The 22,637-nt window shown below is 41.8% G+C and overlaps 1 protein-coding gene across 1 annotated transcript in view; it reads right to left on the reverse strand.

Annotated features, from left to right (window-relative positions):
- Nucleotides 1–3,086: 3,086 nt before the first annotated feature.
- The window catches only part of LOC106637373 (uncharacterized), a 36,851-nt gene continuing 17,300 nt past the window's right edge, over nt 3,087–22,637 (reverse strand). The window contains exons 2-9 of the mRNA XM_014350140.2: nt 7,563–7,761; nt 7,107–7,467; nt 6,220–6,741; nt 5,870–6,146; nt 5,401–5,775; nt 4,927–5,191; nt 4,681–4,815; nt 3,087–4,571 (exon numbers count right to left, since the gene is read on the reverse strand). Of these exons, the coding sequence (XP_014205626.2) occupies nt 4,416–4,571; nt 4,681–4,815; nt 4,927–5,191; nt 5,401–5,775; nt 5,870–6,146; nt 6,220–6,741; nt 7,107–7,467; nt 7,563–7,761 (2,290 nt within the window). The 3' untranslated portion in view covers nt 3,087–4,415. The remainder of the gene's footprint in view (nt 4,572–4,680; nt 4,816–4,926; nt 5,192–5,400; nt 5,776–5,869; nt 6,147–6,219; nt 6,742–7,106; nt 7,468–7,562; nt 7,762–22,637) is intronic.

The following is a 22,637-nucleotide window of genomic DNA, read 5'->3' on the forward strand; positions in this document are numbered from 1 at the left end:
TCCAAGAAATAATTGCTCAAGTTTAAAAGACATTTGCAGACTTCACTTTTTCTTTTTTTTCATTTCAGTGTGGAGTATAAAAGTTTCCGTTGTGGATGAGAATTTTCTTGCTAATTAGGCGATCACGCAAAGAGCGAAATAAATCCAACCGCGTTTCACTTGAATGGAAAATTGTATTGAATACAATCTTTTGGAGTTGAGCGTCGTAAGTGCTGGAAATGAAATTTAAAAAAACCAGCGCTCCCTCATTAGGAGCGTAGTAAAAGAAATTGTCTACTTTTACAAAAAAAAGAGATACGTATAGATCATCTTGTGGTCCCCCAGGCTGTATGTATTACTACTTTGATAGTCATAATTTACTTCATCATTTCTATAATTGATAAAAAGCAGGGCTCGTAAAGAATGTTTTCACCGTATTTTACAATTGTCGTTTTTAAAAAGTTGCTGATAACAAACTTTTTAAATTTATTGTTTCAATTTTCCTTATCAAAAATTGTATTCATCGAAAAATATGAGATGATCCCTGACTACCATTTTAAATTATTACCAGTTACAAAAATCATTGAAAAAAAAAAAAAAATAAGTTGCTGCAATTTACTTGGATTTTCAACTCCTTTCAGCTAACAGTTTCTTACAGAAAAAAATGTTTATAAATTTTAAAACGAAATAATTGAAACAATGTAAAGTTCTCACATAAACAGAAACTAAAGTTACGGTCTCTGCCTAGAGGTCTAGCAAGTCATTTTTTCTCCTTTAAAGTAGCACATTGGTAATTTACAGAGGCAAAATAAAAAATATCTCATGCCAAAGGCTACGACAGCAGCATTTGGTCTGAGACATTTTATACGTTATCTTGGCCAAGAAATAGTAGTTTGAAATCGGAAATGATATTTCATTTGTTGCAAACTCAGAAGATAAATATACAGCTGAAAATATTCTACATTATGTTCTACACTTGTTTCCTTGCTCTTTTACATCGAATCCATTGTGTACTTTTTAGAAAGCACTAAGAAATCGTCACAGTAACATATAGTATATTATTTTTTATCACTATTTTCGAAACTTCTTATTTCGACACCGATTATTTATCAAAATATTTAATGTAAAATTTTATTTGCATATTCAATAAAAAACAAAAATGCACTTGAAGGGTTCCTGCATATTATTGGCACTTTCAAAGTAGTAAAAAAATAAGGAAAAAAAATTTCTACACCGCAATTTCGATCTCTAATATAGTACCACGAGTGTACACACACGTGTTCCTCGTCGACGTTTTTTTTCCGCTTCCTCTTTTCATTACTCTGCGGTTCGAGTTCTGTAAATACGCCAGAGAAGGAAGCAAGAGTCTAGACGGCAACTCGGCAATGAAAAAGGCGCGTCGAAACTTTCCATCGATGTCATCGTCCCATACGTACGAGAAGTAGCGTATGAAAAGAAAAACCAGAGAAAATATTATCACTCGATTATTAAAATTTAGGTTCGATGTATTTTTAAATTGAGTACATTTTTTTTACACGATACAGATTTTACGTTGATTCACTCTCGTAATCAGGAAAAAAACATTAATCAAATTTAAATCTTGATGGATAGCGAGTATATAGGTGGAAAGTTGTATTTTCATTTGAATATGTAAATTTGTTCCCAAAGTCATTTTTCCTTTCCGTTTTAATTTGCTTGAAGAAAGTTTTTTTTCCCAGCCCCTGGTAAAAGCATTGTAATATTAGTTTGTGCGAGACATATATACGTACCCGGATGTAAAAAGTTTTAACCAGGACTTTTTTCACAAGGAAAAATGGAATGAAAAAGCACAGGCTGATTTTTTTTTCTAATATTAGCGATGTATTTTGTTTCATACATATTTCGTAAACTATTTGCGTTTTCAATTGGTCGTGGTATAGATAACTTTTTTCCGAACATTTTTACCCGTCGAAAAAAAGAAAGAGATCGCGCTTTGGATTGAACAATGACAAACTTCTCCGACACTTTTCTCACCAGCGCCTAACTTTTTTTCGTTTGCGCTCAAAGAACAAAAAGCTACTTATTCTGCATACATTTCGTTTTTTTTTCTTTTTTCTTTTTTTTTTTTTCTTAGATACAAAAAAAAAATAACAGAGAAACAACTAGAAAAAAAAACAGTTGCTTTTTTTCATCTATTTTCTCGCTCATTTTGTATAAAAACGAATACACATAAATGACTACGATGCTCCTCTCAGGTTTTCTTTTATTTACTTTTTTTTTGTTTTTTTTTTTGTAAAAACAGAGCGCAAACATCAAAAACATTCTCCTTTAATTATGCATTATGAATTCATAGTTAATATACATATAATATACATATATATTTATATTCAATATAAAACATTTGAAAAATCACAGTTACTTAAAAACGCTTCTCTATCGCCACAGTTGCATTCTTACAACTTGCGACAATGTTTCTTGGTTTATACCTTGCAGTAAAGTTTATTCTTTCATCTCAATCCGAGATTTCTCTTGTTATCTATTATCGTTCCTCTTTGAGAAACTAGTATAAGTTCTATTCGATGAAAATATCTTGCTTGAATCGTCTAAAACAAATTGTTTATTTTTTTTTTGTTTTGCCGTAAAAATTTTTTCACATGGCTTTACGATGTCGATCTAATAAGTTTCATATGAAAACTTAAAAATTACCTTAGTAACTATCTAAACTCAATATCAAACGTGTTGGTATACATCTGAAAAATGAAGAAACTTTTAATGTGACGCGCAACAGCAAATTGTGTAAATTAAGAAGTACTACTATTCAACAAAGAATATTTTCGATAATTTCAAAAATCAACAACATAATCATAGGATCACGAAAAATCAGCTGAAACATTAATAAAATAAATGTGTTCTTTACATATTTCTTTTAGTTTTAGCATCATTTAAGCCGTTCTAATTTTATCAAAACTAAATTATTTAGTTTTATACATACGTGGCTCTAATTTTAATAAACATTATCTTTGTCTTCATATACATATATGCAATACGAAAGACTCTTACTTTTACGCTATCTATCATTTTACAGATAATTATTTATTTTTAAATTACATGAATTTCAATTGTCCGTTTCTATTCAAATTTCGACATCCTTGATAAAGAGAAATTTCTAATCCACTTAATATTTTTTTATTAAAATTTTCATGTAATCGTAATGCACAAATGAGTTGCATTACTTTCAATTTGTAAAGACAAACTCAGTACATGACGCATTTTTAGATAGAAACTATTTTCATCGCAAGCCTATACAGGCGACAACAAAACGTTTTTCATTAGTGTAAGTGGTACACTCGTTTCCTTAAAATTTTTTTTCATTTTCGATGCACAAGTTAAATTGCAATCATGGCAGTGTCTTGTTTCAATCAAGAACTTGTAGAGAAAACAGTTTCTAGCTTCGATTTCCGGCTATTGTCTCGTAAAGTACCGTTTATTTTTTTTATCATTTTTAAATGAATCAACGATTCAAACGCTCCGTACCAAACTGCATCTACGCCACTTTTAAACACTTTTTTTTTACGTTTGACCCACGATTATGGACTTTTTATTGTCCAAGCGTTTTTCCCCCGTTGCAAAAAATATCTAACTTGAAACTTGGTATGTCTCGTTCGCTCGTAAGAAAGAAAAAACTGCACAAGTAGCAGTAAATTTGATAAAAACGATGGAACTTTTTTGCTTTTGACCTCTTGCAATTATATGGTCTCTTTAGCTGGTTTTTTAAATACAGACTCTTATAGTGTACATTTGTGCGTATAAAGGATACATGCAATACTTGCACACAGTTTTTTTTACCGAATTTAATAATCATCGAAATTAAATGGAAAAAAACTCTCTGCGAGCTATCATATTTTTTGTACACAAAGTGCCAAGCAAATTGAGCCAAATACTATATCTCTCTTGGTCATCCATCGTTTTTATCAGTATTTTCGTTATCATTTTTAAAAACCCAAAATCTTTTTTCCGTGATACGTACAAATAGCGATCGTAAAAAATTCTCAAGCTTATTTTTAATCAAGAAAAAAACAGCAATAATAAAAAATCGTATTTTACATGGAAACAAGAAGCTTCAATCGAAATATATACATGTATACATGTATTATACAACAAAAAAAGGAGAAAAAAAAATCACATCGAGCGAGTCGTAGTACGGCGTGTATACATCTGTACACGCAACATCCTCGTTAATTCGAAAAATTCTATTCAAGCTCGCCAACTACCCTTTGTCATTACAATAATATATCATGATCATCATTTTCGTATAAAGTTACACCTACATAATATTTACGCGCAGCACAGTCGTCACGCACACACACCTTTATTCTCTCTCGTCTGTACGTGTACGCAATCATTCTCACTTTTATTTTTACATCAGATGCGATTATTACTGTCTGCGTTATCTTTCTTCAATGTACATTGACTTCGCAAGGCGAGCCACATACGTCGAGGACATTGCTCGTGGAATTCGGGGTGATTTGGCTGCTGTTGCGTGCCTCCGCCTCGTTAGTCGCTTGACGTATCGCTTCCTTGTACGGCCCCTTCTTTTTTTTGTTGTAGCGTGACTGTAAGACGAAAATTCCACGTAGACCGTTTAGTTGCATTTTTTTTTTTTTTTCACGTTAAACGTAACATGTAGTTTCAATGTACAGAATGCTGCTTTAGTTATTATACCTTGAATGTTTCGAGAAACGGACTGAGTTGGTCGCAGGACATGAGGGAACTCGTCGAGGAACCGTACCACGCGACGTGCGCCTGAGGTCCGACCACCGGGTCCTCACCCTCTCCCGAGTCTGTTATACTTAGCACCTGGAATACATAAAAACGTTAATCATCAAAGCGTTTTGAATTCACCAATATACGTTTTTTATCATAACAAAACTCATTGCTCGTGATTTGTTATTTGAAAAAAAAGCCCACCTTTCCGGGCCACCAGGGAAACCCGTGCACTTTGCCCCAGACCACGTCGCCCACGTCCATTCGTTTGCCGGTGGACACGCAGTGTACGTCGGGCGTAGCTGCCGCAGTCAGTCTCATGACTAGAGGATGTTCCACGGGTGGAAAGTCCGGAGCTGTCTCGGCACTGTTGACCTCGTGCTCGCTGCTGCCCACACAGGACGACTCTTCGTCCTCCTCCTCCTCGCTCGTCGCCGCTGAGCTCTTGCAGTTACTACTCACTGGGTAGCTGTTGACGAAAACATGATGCATTTTTAACTCGTTGATTCATACGAATGAAGCTATGTTGCGAGGTGGAGGCATGTTATGAGAGCGCTACGCGGCATATGGAAAAGCATCGTTGCGATATGAATGTTCGGTGGATGGTCAAAAAGTGATGATTGATGGATGAAAGGTGTACAAGAGGGGATAGGCTCGCTCATGAAGTAACCTGCGGACCTGTGGTGATGCTCGTAACGAGGCGCGTAGGCGTTAGTGTTCAGTCTCTTGAGGGAAATGGAGAGCTTTTGTTTCAGGCACTGCTCCTTTATGGCGGTGTTGTTGTTGTGGGCTACCGTCGTCGTCAGCGCGACCGGCGTCGTGTCCGTGACCTGCCCATGCCGGTCATCGCTCGAATCGAGCATTTTGACCGCGTCGTCGTTGTCGTTCATCACCTCGAGGCCCAGACAGTCCAGCTGCTGGACACCGCTTGCCGGCTCCTCTTTTTCCTGCGAATTCTGCGGGACTCTGTTCTTACGCTCCTCCCTGTGGCGCTTCTTGTGCTTGACTTTGTGCTTGCGCCGATGGTACATTATGTCGAAGCTCGAGCCATACCTACATACATGCAATCACGGGTTATTGGAGTTAAGAACACGAGAGGACACGAACAATCCAAGGCAATAAATATAAATATGGGAGGCCCGCTTACCTTGGCGAGCTGTTGCAGGGTGACATTGCCGGCGAAAGGGCCTCATGCAGTCTCTTGAGTGCCTTCTTTTTGGCCTTTTTCAGGGCTTTTTTGGCGGCCTTGGCACTGGCAGTGTCGCAATCTTTCGAGGGAGTGCCGAGTTTCTGCGGATCCACCTGCTCCTGGCCGTTGTCCTCGTACCTGCCGAGCCTGCAGTAGCCGTCGTAGTCGTGAGGCAACAGCAGCGGATCCGTAGCCTCGTTCTGCACCTCCTCGGTGTCCGTGTCCACGTCCCTCTCTGTAAATCCCACAATTACCTCGGTCAACAACCCGTTGACGATAACAATGATAATGATAAATCGGACACGTACCTATGTAGGGGCTCTGTATTTTGGAGGGTATCTTGAGGACGGTGCCTTCGCCCTGGGCGCCAAACGATATCTTGATGACGGGGGTCGCCCTGGTGGGGAGGACGATCGTGTTTACGGGCGGGGACATCCTAGCGGGGTCCTCGAACACGGATTCGTCCCAGAGGTCCTCCATCAGGCCGATCGAGCGTTTTTTCCGCTGCGCCCTGAGCGCCCGGCCGGCACCCCTGACTGTCGAGTCCGCCGCGGCCAGGGTCTTTTTGTCCTCCTCCTCGGGCGGAACTTTGGCGCTCTCGACCGAGGAACTGCTCAGGCGCCTGGGGGTCGCGCAGTACGCCTGCGTCGGGTTGCTGTCCAGTTCGATGGGCTCGGCTCGCGGGTGCCCGTTCATCGGCCGGTTCTCGAGTTCCTCCTCCTCCTCCTCGTCCTCCTCGTGCAGCGACTGGCTCAGGTCCTCCTCGTCGCGCCCGTGCCAGTAGGCGCTGCGCATCTTCTCCGCCAGCTTGATACACGGCTTTATCAAACCTGCCCGGGCAAAACGAATTTTTCGACTTTGGTTTTTATACATTTGCAACGAGGTCAAATCGCGGATTCAGTTTGATGCAACTTTCGATTAACGTATAGCACTCCTAAACTAGTGGTAACTAGTTGGTGTCGTAGGTATTTTGAACAACTAATTTTCATTATTCCGAATGACAACCTTTACCTGCACGTATCGAATAAATGTTTACTTATTCATACGATGCAGTTGTGAGCGTTGCACATAACATACCACAAAATGGCCCCAAAATGATTTTGCGGTGAGTATTTCGATACCCAAATCCCATTGAAAAAATAAAGTGGGGTAATCAGCGTGTAAGTAATATATGTGTATTCTTGTATGCCCTCACCGGCACTGTGAGCCGAGGCGCTGGTAATATCGGCTGGCCTGAGCCTCGACAACTTTGGTATGAGACTGGGACTAAATTTGCTGGCCCGTTGTTGCTGTTGTTGGGGCAACTGTTCCGTGGTCGAGGACGAGGTGCTGGTGGTCGTCTTGGAGGACGAGCTCTCGTCCGACTGATCGGCCACGTTGATCTGCAACGACCTCTGGCTCCTCGTGTTTGGCTGTTGTCGCGGCTGCTGAGTAGTTGCTGCGCACCGCCGGTCGCTCCGGCGTATCGGCTGCTCGACCGTCTCCTCGGATTTCCGCTTGCGGCCCACGTTTTCGCTGTTCTCATTGCAAATGGACCGGCACTTGCTGCAGAGCACCTGTGTACGTCGGAAAAAGTAAAAAAAATTATCATCATGTCCACGATTGTACATATATTATATCTATACGGTCCAATGTAAGGTGAAACACTCGCCTGTCGGGGCCGCAATCTAACGGTGGGCCTGGTGTTTTTGCTCCTCGGGGACGACTGGGTGCTTCGCCGCGGGTCGACCTTGGGCAGGGCGCTGTGCCTCTTCTCCTGGAAGTAGCTGAAGCGAGCCGCGATGTTTGAGAGTTTGTCGCCGTCGGGGCCCTTGACGGGCTCGGGTGGCTCGACCCCGCACGGGAGACCCCTGCAAAAACGGGAAAAACAAAGAGTCGCACCGTTAGATATTGGTAAACCAAGGTGTATTATAAATTAGTTTTTTTTTTTTTTTTTTAATATTATTATGGTGCGTTGACCACTGTCTCGGCTGTTTGCACGGAATACACAAATAACATTGTATATTTTCACCACGCAATGCTCCTCGAGGAGGGTTTAAGCAGCAAAAATTGCCTTATTTCCTCCTACCCCCTCCCAGTAATGGGAGGCCTCCCCATCCCTCTTTCCCTTCCTTCTCCAAAGTGCCAAGTGCCCATAGTAGTGCCCTTATCAAAGAAGCCGGACGTAGAGCACTATTAATATAAAAAAAATAATAAAGTATTGCCATGTAAGCGTTTTTTACAATGTACATGTTAGTATATTTGTACATAGCATCTATATGTATATTTTTCGTCATAGTACACGACACTATACGGGTAAAATGAGTCCCTGTCTCGAAGGTGTCTCAAAAAAAAAAAAAAAAAAAAAAAAAAAAAATTTGAGGCACAAAAACGGTATATTTTTTGTCCTTGATTTCATTTCCTCATATTATATACAACGTTGTACAGTGTGTTTTACGCGTGTGCACGGTACTTACACGTATTATCGTTCGCACTTGATAATTTACGGTTCGGATTGTACAAGGGAGAACTTTGTGTATCCACACGATTGCAACAATTGTACATATACATAGTATAATATTATATTGATTAGAGTGTCTGCAGACTGCTTGTGTAGTATGTTGCGTTCATACAGGTATACGATTTTGCTTTTGATGATAAGTATACACTTCCTGGTGACGACCTATCCATTGAAACGGCTTCAAATATTATTCCAACCCCCGAAGCACCTCCGTGGGGGGTAAAGAGGGACATTCTTCTCGCATGATCGGATATTTATATTCTTATAGGGAGAGAGGGGATGATTGTCGTTGCTCCGACAAAATCTGTCATCGATTAGTCGTTTTAACCCGCCTGCGCGTGTATGGTAAGTATACACATAGATGCAAGTTTATAGCTTTTGATAGATGCTCCATAATAGGTATATAGTTGTAGGGGCACGGGGCAGAGGGGGACACATCGATGACAATATGACGTGTATACGGTGCAAGTTATATACATATATATATATACCCCGATGGCTCGGTGAAATCGTCGTCTTGGCAACGACTCGGCTGTCGTTACATTATCGGCCAGCGTCGCCCCGAGCCTCGGCGCGGAAGAAAATACGCGAGAGAGGACGAGAAGGGGGGCCCTCGAGTTCTTTTGAGGACGGGATGAATTTCCACGGGGATCAATCGAGCGGTGTCCTTTTCTTTTGCTTTCCCCGCGTGCACTCTCTGGACAACGCCCCACCACTTGGAAGATTCGTCCTGACTCGCGATGATATTGCAATGACCGATACGCCAACAAGAGACACGGGGTTGTACATGCCGAGGTTGGTTATTGCCAAGAAAGAAATGCTCGTGAAATTATCTATAGAGAAAGAGCCTGCAGTTTTTACGTCACCTACAAGTGCACGAGTCACACATAGATTAGTAGGAACGGGCTGGTGTCGAGCTTTCCAGGACATACAGTAATTTGAAAGCCATTTGCGGACACAGGGGCAAGAGGGGGAGGGGGAAAACAGAAAAACACGCAGAGAGATTTTACACAGGGAGGGATCGCGCCCCTTTAACGCGTACCGTGTACGTGTATACACGGGGCATAGCTATACAGGTGGTGCAAGTATATATATACCGAGGGAGGGCTGGATGCTGCGCACCATCAGAGGAGGAGGCAAAACACGTACATATGGGAGGGAGGGTTGCCTCCTCTGTATGTATACGTAGTCCCTCAGGTTGTATCGATTTGTAAGGAAAAGGGGTAGATGGATGGGGTTCCAAAAGAGATAATATAGACACTAGGTATATGAGAGCGCAGGAGAGGAAGCGAAAGAGAGTGCACTTTGGAAGGGGCGAACCATACGGGTCAATTATAGGGCACTATATAATCTGATGTGTGTGTATATTTTACAGAGGGGTTTGGAGGTATAAGTATACATATATTGTATTGGCAAATTCCCGTGGACGCACACGCGCGGCTCGATGATGCCTCGGTGTAACTACAGTGGAAGAGATTCATCAATACGAGGAGGAGGAGGATCAAAAGTTAATAACACGTATATGGGTCGAAAATTTAGTTGGGCAGAGGGTTTCACGTAGGTGTGCGTGTATAAGACGTGGAGGCCATACAACATAAGAATGATGTATTGGGGAAGTATTACCTACTGTTTCTTTTTTTTTTTTTCTTCGTTTAACACGCGATTGTAGGGGTACCAGTGGACGATTTTTCGCCACAAAAGGGAAGAAAAACATTCATACGCGCTACGGTTGTTCGTTGAAGACTCACTGTATAATATATGTATATACACAGTCATACAACGTGTACACAGAGGCATGCATATTCAGCTCCACGGACGAGCACTTTAAAACGTGATAGGAAATTCTATATTGCCGTAAACATGAGGAAGAGAGAGAGAGAGAGCAACTGCACACTCGGCACGTCTGGCTCTTTGTCTCTTACTCTCCACGACTTCGTGATCGTACTACGCTCTCTCTGCCACTGTATATATTATCTAGCTACGTGTGACGTGAAATTTCGGAAATCAGCTATTATGCACGAGCGTTCGTAAACGTTTGGCAAAAAAGACAAAAAAAATAATGCGACTACTAACAAAGACTACTTTTCATTTGATTTTAGATGTTCTCAGGATGTATCGGGAATATTTTTCAATGTCCATCGATCGGTGGACAAGTAACCATACGTATACACCACTCAACTTGCGGAGGCAATCTTTGTAGGTACCAAGTGTGTATTATAGTCTAAAAAGTCCGATCACCTCGTCCGCGAGAGGGAAGATGTACAAATGTACTTCCTCTCAAGCCCTTACTCAGTTTCATCGCGAGAGGGACGTTCCTCTTTTTTTTTCCCCCTTAGCCAGAAAAATGCACGGCGCACCTTTTCTACGTTAAAACACACTCGCGGAACTTTCATTCGTTCCCAACTGACCACAAAATCCCTCCGAGCGATGATTGAAAAAAAAAAAAAAAAAAAAAAAAAGGGAAGAACACCCAAGCCGCAAAAATCATCGGATATCCTGCTGCTAAAATCTTTTTTTTTTTCCTCCCACGCGCGCCAATTACACCACACCATTTCTCTCCCCCTTAATTCCTCGGAAGTCCCACTATACCTGCGCGCCCCTGTAATATACGGGCTTATCTACGCACCCGCAGCCCGTCTACGCTCTCTCATCCACCATAAGCCACACGCAGCTGCACACGGCCACCATCGCTCATCTCTTCGGTGGCTTGATATATCAAGCGTCTCTCGCGTTATTTTCCGAGCAAAAAATACATCAAAGCCTCATACATGTATATATACCTATATACACATCGCATGATGTTTATATTATATACACGCGTGGGTGCCACGGTCGACCTAATGAACCTCATTGACACGGGACAGCTGCGGAGGCTAGCTAGCCAGTTAGTTAACAGCTTGTGCGATTTCCCGGGGTCTTCATTAGGCCGGATTAAACATCAGTCCGGAGTCTATATTATATATATATATATATATATATATATATATATATATATATATATATATATATATATATATGTGTGTGTGTGTATACACTCCACGGACGAGCACGTATACCACACATAGAGTAATGCTTATATATATATATATATAAAAGCATTACTCTATGTGTGGTATATATATATGTGTGTGTGTGTGTGTGTGTGTGTGTGTGTGTGTGTGTGTGTGTGTACAAGTCGTACCTCTACCTATCTCGTGAGGCGTTTTGTTTTGCAGTGTCAGCGGGAGAGGGGTTTAGTTGGCGCGGTGTACATAATGTTGGGTATATATATCTCCCTTCATTATATAGTTGTATTGACGAAAGTGAGTCTCAGCCCCCCCGCTCCCCCTCTACCTCCCACCAATAAAATGCTTATTTATATAATGTTTTACCATCATAAATGTTAAAAAATATACGCAATTTAGTACCTGAGTCATACCTCGTTTTTAGGATTTTTTAAGTCACTGATCATAGGTCTCCCTCTATTTATTCGCTTCCCCCTACTCACTATGTGTCTCTGAAGTACCATTATTTGTTTAACTTGATTGAACTTTTACATTTCAAATCTCTTTCTGGTCCATGTCTACTTTACCCAAATATAAAATTCTTGATTACCTGAGGACTTTATTCAGTAAAAGACGAAATTCAGGAGGAGGTATAATTAAATAGACAAACACAATTAAGCTTTTAAAACAATAATTCATTCTGTTAGCTTAATGTTGTGACATTTTATGTGTCATTTTAACCCATCTGTTCTTTTAAAACCCTTTCCACATTTTTCACATATTTGTTTTTCATGGTTTTTATTACTGAAAAATTTCTAGCTAAACAATATTTTTAATTTCTGATTTATTCTCGGATGCAATTCGAATAAAATTTATTTTTGGATTCTTACATCTTAATAAAGCAACGTATAATTGTCCGTAAGAGACTAAAGGTTTTTTAATATACAATCCTGAAGAATCAAAACTCTGTTCTTCTGATTTTTTAATAAATATAGAACATGCTAATACAAAGGGAAACTGTTTTCTATAGAAGACAAAAGGTAATGATAATAAGGTGCCAGTATTCAATGTTATTCTAGGAATATAAACTTTGCTTTTTTTTTCTCCCATAATTATTTCTGCTTCTAAATTATACTTAAATAATTTTGTTATTTTTAATCTTTTGCCTCTACAGAGACCGTCTGATATACTTAAAGTTCTTATTAACACTACTATAGCATTTATTTTTAATTTTAATTCGTGTAGTGGAAGACCCTCTCTAATATTATTTCAAAATACTATTGGAAAATTAATATTTATGTTAAGTTAATCATATGTTTTATCAACTCCTTTGTGAGTCACTTATTCTGCTAATGAGAACTAATTTTCAGCCTGCATTGATAAATACACGAGTAACGTCGTTATTTTGTCTACTCAATCCGTTAGTGGGGGGTTGGCGCGCGGAGCGCGCAGGGGGGCGTTAGCCCCACTAGTATATATATGGTAGACAGATGAGGGGGATAGGGGGTAAGCTTGGTGGAAAATTTGGCGAGTCACGTACCGCGACGACGACTACGAGGCCGTTTGGGACATGCAAAGCCGCGTGACTCAGGGTGAGCTCTGTCTTTACAGTTTCTTCTTTTTTCTTTTTTTCCCCCTCTACCTATGAGTACACCAAGGAGCTTATACCGCAAGGGCCAATTCTTGCAAATTGTCTTTTTGCATGGAAAATATGGAGGACCTCAGCAAGATTCAAACGATTAAGCTACGTGATTAATCGGCTGGGAGAGATTACTTCGTCGTGGCTCTTGTAGTATGTGTTACACCGATGGACCGGATTCAATGTTGACGAAGGACGAATTAAATATATACTCACGTCACATGTCACGAAACAGAAATTCACAAGGGATATGAAAAAAAAAAAAAAAAAAATGCAGCCAATACACAAAATCACGAAAAACCACCTAACCGTACAAAGGGAAGAAAAGGTGAGCAAATAAGCGCAGCAGCCAGAATTTATAGCGTACGGATATACAAATATATGTAACTGTACGGAAAGAGATTTTTTGTCGGTGGCGGGGGGGGGAGTGAGGTAAGGGCTGCTGGGAGTATATTTATGATGTAGCTTATATATTTATAATATTATATAGGTAAGGATATGGGGATGGCGATCGACGACTTTTGAACGTGAGAGGACAGTAGGGAGCCAAGATTCCAGTCAATAAGAACAAACAGTGCTATTTTCAAAACCTTAAACTCCAAAATCAAGCTTTTTTTACATTTAACGCCACTACCCATGTCTTTCTAATTACAGGGTCAATTGGAAATTTGAATCCTTTTTTAGAAGAACATCTTGTCACTGAAAAATTACCAGGCATTTTTCTATTCAACGTTGTGTTACTCTAAAAAAGTTATTTTGTCACGCAGCAGACAGTAAGCAGAAGATAAACATCATGTACATATAGATATAACAGAATGTATGATTTGTCTTCTTTAACCTTATTGGGATCGGCCCTTGAGAGCCTTCTCTCGAAACTTTGGAATCACGCCACAACGTGTAAGGATAGAAAAGCTGGTGGAGCTGACAGTCATGAGCCTTCTCTCGCCGTTTTTGTAACTCACCACTTTATAGAAATTAACCTAGGGCAGTGGCGCTAGTGCTATAGGGCCAATCCCAATTGGCTGGAGCCTTGGCTCCCTGGCGCCATCTGAGCCAAGCTTGCTAGGTCGCCATCCCCATACTCTAGTGCAAGCCACACAGCCTATTTATGTATATATATAGAGGACGAGATGAGGGGGTGGGGTGGGGGTTCTTTTTCCGCGCTCTAATACCACGCCTGCTGCCCACTCGACGCATCGTGCGAGGGTAAAAAGCACGAAGCGACCAATATAGCAGGATATAGCAAGTACACACGGATTGAACTTGGTGAAGGGTTTTTTTTTTTTTTTTTTTTGTAAAACGAGAACACGAGTCGCGGTCGTCGTGGAGGAGGAAGGGAGAAGGACACGCATTTCTCCCGGAGTATATATTTACTTGTTCGATAGCGGAACCGGTTGTACGATAGAGCCCGAGATTTCGGGAGACGAGGCTCGCGATGATGCTGGGAAATACACACACACACACACACACGGCAATGGTACAGAGAGAATAGGGTGCGCACACATAGTTATAACGTACGCGCTCGGCGATGGGCGACTTCTCGTTCTCAATTAGCTAATCTCGAGTCCGATTGTCAGTGGTACGTCGACGCTCTACGCGCTATACGCTTAATTGGATTAGCTCTTTTTCACGGGTCACAAAGAACAAGTACACATGTATGGGTGTAACTCCGTGTATATATTTATATGCACGCCGAATCGTAGTGTATAGAGTCGACTCGCCCTTTCTTTTCACTTCGAGAGGATATATACGCCTTCGCCCTCGAAACCCCTATTAGGTGTATACACGCGCTACATGTCTAGGATTTCAAATAGGGCTCAGCCATCGTTGCAAAGCGTGCGTTATTGCGCAAGTACTTATACTTATTGTCCGTTATAACTTTTGTTACGGCTGTTGGGTAGCTTTATGCGAAACAATCCTTATCGCAAACATATTATTATTATTATTATTATTATTATGATATTCGAGTAAATCTCGCTAGGTACATAACAATTGTCGTATTTCATATAATATGGTTCGGTTTGTATATCAACGAAAATCCATTGAATCCGACGGGCTGTGTACCCAAATATAGAAACGTTTAATGATGAAAACACTCGTTCTATTCGTTGTGTCGAGTACAGTCGATTTCTTTTTGCCTCCTCGCGAATCCTCGATCCTTGAATCATCCTTTTTTTGTTATTTTCAAACAGGATAACGTCGCTCCGATTCTATAAAAAGCAGGAACCCCTTTCCTCCACACCCGGGGGAATCAGAGCAGCTGCCCGTGCATCACATGTAAAACCTATACAAGCAGCCCGATCGATCTTTTGGAAAGCGTATAGGGAAGAGAATCTTAACAATAGCTTTTTTGACCGGGAAGGAGCTAAGCGCAAGAAACTTCGTACGGAGGAAGTTGATGGGTGCAACTGTATACCCGAGCGCATCGGTGTGTAACCATCCGAAGGGTGGAGAACAGGGGACGAGTGGGTTATTGCGCAGCGAAACGCGATAAATTCATCAACCCTGGCTGCCTTTTTCTCTGCCGCTCTACATGTTTTTTCCCCCAACATCTGGTGTACTTTAATTTTCTGGAAAGGTTCTCCGCTCTCGAGAGGTTAATTGAGATCCGCAAGGAGTTACTTGCATCGTAAAGAAAAATAGAGTGCGCGTCCACATCCCTGGGGGTGTATGCCTCGCACACGTATTCAATACATACAAACAACCAAATCGTAAGAAGTACAAATACCAAACTCTTTTTTTTTTTAATTTCCATTATCATATTCACCGAGAGACTTTTCTCGGTAATATAACTTCCGGCAAGTAGGTGTATGATAATTATACTCTAAATAGGGGGTCGGTGAGACCCCCGCGGCCCCACTCCCCCTTTTTTGCAAGAGGGACGGTATCCCCATTAGGCTGCTAATGAAGCCAATTTTTCCCGGGAGGAAGAAAGGTCAGCAGAAAAAGCCACGATTCCGAGAGGCTTTTGTACCCAATGTATATATATAGACTCGGGATGTAGATTCTCTCGGAGACTGCGGACACATATGGCCTCCTCCTCCTCCTCCCGGCTCGACTTTTTCCTTGCCTGATGCGCACTTTTTACTCGAGCGCGAAACTTTTGGGGACGCAACCTTTGGAGGGATATTTATCACGCGTGTACGTGCGAGGGGAAGAGAGTTTCTCTTCTCTGTACGTATAGACACACGGGAAGTTTTGCTTTTTGCGTGCGTGGACGGATATTAACAACCAAAGGGGAAATTTTGACCATTTTTTGACCGACGAATCGAGAAAGAATCACGGGAATCCCGGGATATATGGATCCACGCGTCGTTTTCTTGCACCGGTGATTGTCATTTTCCTAGTGTTTTTTTTTTTTTTTTTTTTTTTTGCATTCGAATGACTCGTATATCCTGATTCTCGGCAATTGATCCGCCAAACCAGTTCAACCGTGCATTCACAGACAACAAATACCCCACAAAGCATGAGACGCTAGAGAGAGAGAGAGATAAGCTCAACACAATATCGGTTTGACAAATAAACTCGGCACGGAGAACAAAAGAGATCCCCGTAGATGTATATATATAGGCATGTGTCCAATAAACGTGAGCAGTCCAATAAATTTTTCCTCCGTTCTCTTATCGTTATTTATTCAACCAATAGCTATGTACATCTGTACATATATGTATATACGCACTCATAGACTCGTTACGCGTGTACACTACACGTGTATATATTATAGAGTACTCCAAGGTACGGATCTATCTGTACCCGCAGCTGTGCACATAGAACATAGCATAACGTGTATAATAACACTGCATATGCAATGTATGTACCTGCACACATGCGATGGTCACTATATAGGTATGGCATATAGCCCAAAGGAGATGATATGCTCTTTGTCTGTGCACGCAAACGTGTATATGTATGCAACAAAGTACGCGTTACATATATATATATATATATATATATATATATATATATATATATGTATGTATGTATGAGTAGCCGCCAGTTAACGGGAGAGCAAAAAAATTTACCGACTACCCGCGTCCCTATCCTATGTGTGTAGATACATATAGGGAAGGGCATGCCACTTTTGCTCCGCATGTCCAAGTGTAAGTACACGTAGAGGCAAAAGCCTCCCCTTCTTTTTTTTTTGTTCATCGTTCAAAAGCTCGACTAAGCAGATAATACTTATAAGGTCATCTCTCAAGAGGAGGATCCCAAGTGCGCGCGTGTACACTCCACTCCGCGTAATGTATGTCCACTCCCACTTTCGGGAGGCATCTTTGTCGTCGTCGAGCCCTTCCACACACACACACACACAGAGGGAGGATTCCACGTCACATACACACACACACACACACACACACACACACGTTTATTATTGTACAGGGGGAGGGTAATCAATCTATATGCAGGATGATATGCGACTGATCTCTTTTACCGAGTAAGATCAAGCTCTTTTTGCGATATATATATATTATACGAGCCAACCTGTGAGAGACACGTCACCGTTCGATAGTGCGCGGCGCCATTGCGCCATCTGTAATACACATGCACGACCCTCTGTATTGCCTGATGTATTGTGAATAATGACATTTTGCTTCGGAGAATTTTGTACGGAATGATCTCAGACACGCGGACCTATACGTGGTATTTGGGCTATAAGCTTCTTGGTGAGCGAAAACAATGGGTGCCGTGGATCATTTGCATTATATGCTCACCCATACTTACATACGCGTGCAAGACTGTCGCGCGCGAGTTGAGGGATCGATATTGTGCGATACTCGGATTGGTACATATGGGATGAGAGGCGAGAGTTGCAAAATGTCGACGACTCGCGCAAGATGGAAAGTAAAAAAAAAAATAAAAGCTCCACGTACCACAAGGGAGGGGGGGGGGAAGAAGAAAAACCACGAGCACTTGTGCACTTACACTCGGGATTTCAATGACACTCCGATATTGTATGTATATATGTATATACCCTTTTACGCGACCGCAGAAACTCATTTGTCCATCTTTCACTCGGACGAGAGGACTTACATATATATGTACACACCGGAGGGGGGGGGGCGAAGGGTCACGTCAGCTGTGCTTGATTCATTAGCGGTCCTTTGCCTTTTTTTTTTTTTTTTTTTTCATTTCAGGCCACTCTGACGTTTCACGCACGTGTGAATCCCATTCCGTTACCGCTAATAGGCGAATTTCAGCGGGTACAAAAAGTATCAAAGAACGAAGAGAAAAAAAAGGGGGTGATCGACGACGACTGTCGGACACGGGAAGAAGCTGCTTTGTCGTTCAGGGGCTACAGCGACGATCGACAACTGCTGTTATTATACAGGTATATACCTTTTTTTTTTTTTTTTGTTTTGTTTTATCGCTAAAACTCCGTGTATTTATACATGGGTAGCCACATGCACACACGGGTCGCCCGTCTAAGCTCTTGTACACAGGGAGCATCCACGTAATCCAAGAGCCATGGGGCCACGAAGACCGTTTGCAATCTCGAGCTCATTACCATACACAACACGCTATTCTCTCCGAGCGGCCATAAATTATTATACCGCTGTACGGATTTACCCTGCCGAAACGCGACCAGCTCGAATCTTCGTCTCACGTTACCCGCCCGAAACTTCGTCGTCGTCAAAGGAACAACCCTACATCTCTGAACCCTTGCACCCGCGCCCGCGCAACATATTATATATGTACTGTTGCCAACATTTTTCAGGACAATTAAATTCGTCGTCCCCCTCTTTTGGAACTTAGTTCCTCATCCAGGGATGTACATTGGATCCTCTCCCCAACGGAGGGGCAAAACATCCCCATCGGCGGGTCAATTTTACGGTGCCTTATACCACCACACTGTGCATCCGACCCTCCTCGGTCTGCTTACGTCGGCTGATGCGGTTCTTCGTAGTCCGGGGAGTCCAAATGCCTGCACGCATATATATAATATGCAATCGGGAGCTGTTTGTCGATCGACCTTCCGGAATTTCTCGGGTAAAAATCACATGTGCGCATCATTTGACTTTCAGCGCCGTCGTGTATATTATATATACTTGTAGCTCCTGAAGCTCTTTAACGTCCCTTGAAACACGAGTCGTTTGCCCTCGCGACTACATATACACGTATAAGTAATATAGAGTCGAGCTGGTGTACGTTTTAGCACACGCACGTGCGGTGTAAGTATATATATATAGGGGCGTTTCCTGTTCGCGTTGCTGAATGGAAACGCGCTCTCGCGGCCTTTGACGGGTACGCGGGCGCGCGTGTGTGTATCCGTTTCATCGCCAACCATCACCCATTCGCACATCCGCCAAGCGGAGAGAAAGGGACTCGCGAGGCGTGGGCGTACATACGCATGTGTGACGTATATATATATAACATATTATACGCACGAGGCAGACGAGCAAAGGAGATATCTTGTATATAGAAGAGGACGGATGAAGAAAAGATAACCCCCCCCCCCGGGTTTGTTACATCATGCCCTTGCTGGCGGGGGATGATGATGATGATCCACGTAGTGGACGCTATACGATGATGTGCTTTGGCTTTTCAGCTATGTCGCCAAGAGAAGATGGATCGACTGCGGCCTACTTATATGTATATATACGCGGGTGTGTATATATATATATATATATTTCTAAATTTGAAATGGTAGAAAAAATTAGGAATCGTCTTTATTCGCACCGGATCAATATGAATTAATTAATTTTAAATATATTTATCGGTGATTCAACGCTCGATCTTAATCCGAATGAAGATATAATTGTACAGCCCGCGCACACGTTATTTCAATTGGTATCCCAACAATAAGTCAACCAACTAACTTAAATGGTGCACATAATCACTATATTTCAAAAAAAAGTTGTGTACTTATCATTATTTAAAATTTAGAGTTTATGTATGTGTGTGGAGGGTGGGGGAGGGGGTGGCACAGAGAGTAAATTATTTTTTGGTTGTTTCATGTACGCTTGTGAGTTTTTCCAAATCGGGTTGATGAAGGAATAAAACGAAAAAAGTTGGGAGCTCCGCGCGACATTGAAGAAAAATATTTCGAGCGCGTATTGTACACACATATATATACCTTTATTGACGCGCAAAAATCCGAGCTGGGTTGTTTTATTTCTTTTATTGTTTCGTTCTTTGACACATATCTCTCTGCGGGGCATTCATTGCGCAACAAATTTTTTCCTTGCCACGGACGCTCTTTATTTCGTTTTTTGCGTCCATATCCTCGGAATAAGTTGTACCTGCATGTATACCTTTCCTCCTCCCGGTTTCCCACGCTCCGCGCGCGAAACAAAGGGACGAACACGCGTGCACACACGCCATCTCGGTACGACACTTGAGTGCGTAGATGTACACGGATACGGAGTGCGTGGAAAAATCAAAAGGATGCGCGTACCTAATATACATACGAAGCTCGTTACGTGCTCTCGAGCGACACTTGGCCATTTTTTACAAACTAATACGTACGCAGAGAGACGGAGTTGGCACGAGTAATTGATTTTTGTGGATCTCGCCATGGAGAAATGTGTTTATCGATGTGGGATGATTAAATTGACATTGGCTGGGAAATGACAATACGTATATATGGGTAATACTACTCTATTTTGCAGGAGTACTTGAAACGATGAAACAAAAAAACAAAGGTGAGGCGAAAGGATGACTCACGCGCGGTATCGGAAGATAGCGTGGTGATTCATGCATGAAAAAAAACAAAAACAAAAACAAAAGAAGAAAAAATGTCCATTGGAGAAAAATACAAATAACAGAAATCTCAGCTGGAAATTACGGCGAAAAAAAAAAAAAAGATTTCCCACCCGCCTGCGCGTTCTAATAACTCTTTGCCTATTCCCCCTCATCATCAAACGGATGGGTCTTTGATGTTCTGCGTACACGCGCGCATGCATATATACATATATATATATATATATATATATATATGTGTGTGTGTGTGTGTGTGTGTGTGTGTGTGTGTGTGTGTGTGTGTGTGTGTGGATACGTGCTCTCCGAGGCGCGAGAGACTCGATTGTAAAATTTGTACATGAAAGCTCGTCAGATTTCGTTAGATTGACGGGCGTGCACGTATAGCCGTGGAACTGACTTGACAGCCGTAGCTTTTTTTTTTTTTTTTTTTTTTTTTTTTGAGCTTCCTTTTTTCGACGAGAGCAGCATATCGATCCACCCAGAAAGAGATTACATCCGCAATAAGTAGTTCAAAACCTCGACGCTTATCCATCAGACGTAGACAGTCGCAGAAAAGGTAAAACGCACGTATATACCCAATGAGTGCCAATCTTTCATTTTCCAAGTGAGAGGAGACAGAAAAGATAAAAACGGAAGAATGCCTTTTGAAAGGATGCGATGCTCGTCGCGTGATTACTCGAGGGCTTCCCTTTGCACGTATACGTATGTATATATACAGGCAAGGGAGTGACGAGCAAAAGTCCCTCTGGGCATTCTAAAGTGGTCGGGCCGAGACTGGGCTCAATTTGCATTCGTTCCAAAGTGCGTGTCGAAGTTTCCGAGGGACAAGCTTTCGGCGTGGATTGCGGAGATGGGAATGCACGCACGGGAGAGAAGGAGAATAGGAGACGGGCACGGAAAGAAACAGCCGCGTAATGAAAATTGATGGACGAATGGGATTTGGACTTCACGTAGGTATACTCGTTTGGCTTTAAATCACATTGCCCTGATGGGGGCGATAGTCTAGTCGCTGATGACGGAAATTTTTTTAATTGCTGCAAACGAAACGATTTTCTCTTTGCCTCATCTTTGTTTTATTCGATTTTTGGGTGTATCCGAGGTCTGTATCTATAGGAAGGAAATTCATAAAAAAAAAAAAAAAAAAAAAAAAAAGGTTGCGCTCATTTGCAAAGCGGCACCAAATCAGATCCGGGTATGTAGAGCCTGTCTGTGAATTCTCGGAGGCGGCTCCGTGTGGCGTTGCGTCTCGTCAGTGCGAAAAAAAAAAAGTAGACGAGGAGGTGGAGGAGAAAAGAGAACACTAAAATCCCAAAATCACTTTTCGAGCCGTCATTACTACACTATGATGCGTGTATATACATCTGTGCGGCTCAAGAGAAAAAAATGTATGCGTTTAGGGACGCTCCTCGGATCGTTTCCTTTTCTTTCTTTTGCTGGTCAAGAAAGAGAAAAGGAGGGGGAGGAGGAAGAGAAAAAAAAAAAAAGGTGACGGGGCCTCAGCTCGGGACTTTTACGCTTGGCAGCTATACAATTTAATCCCCCGTACGGCTTGGGGACTGCAAGCTGGTAAGTGTCGATTTTTCGGGCATTCGTTCTTTTGCTCCTAATAGCCGGGCTTCCCTTTGTGCTATGGGCCTCTTTTTGACGCAAAATGGTGCCTTTTGTCAGAGACCGATATAAATTTATGGCTCACCCTCTGCAATCGAGCGTTAGTATATACAGGTGGAGATGTTACGTATCTTTGTTTCAGCCTAATACTTGGCGTTTTTTTTTTTTTTCTCCAAGACTTAATTTCCTAATTGTTAGATTACATTTAATAAATAGCAGGAGTAGATGCAGATACTCATTCAATTCACGCTTTTATTCATATACTTCAGGTAAAATACTACTGTAGTTAAACTG

This window comes from Copidosoma floridanum, unplaced genomic scaffold (genome assembly GCF_036245765.1).
Source record: "Copidosoma floridanum isolate Cflo_tuat_1 unplaced genomic scaffold, Cflo_Japanese_pri ptg000012l, whole genome shotgun sequence".
In the NCBI taxonomy this organism is placed as follows: Eukaryota; Metazoa; Arthropoda; class Insecta; order Hymenoptera; family Encyrtidae; genus Copidosoma; species Copidosoma floridanum.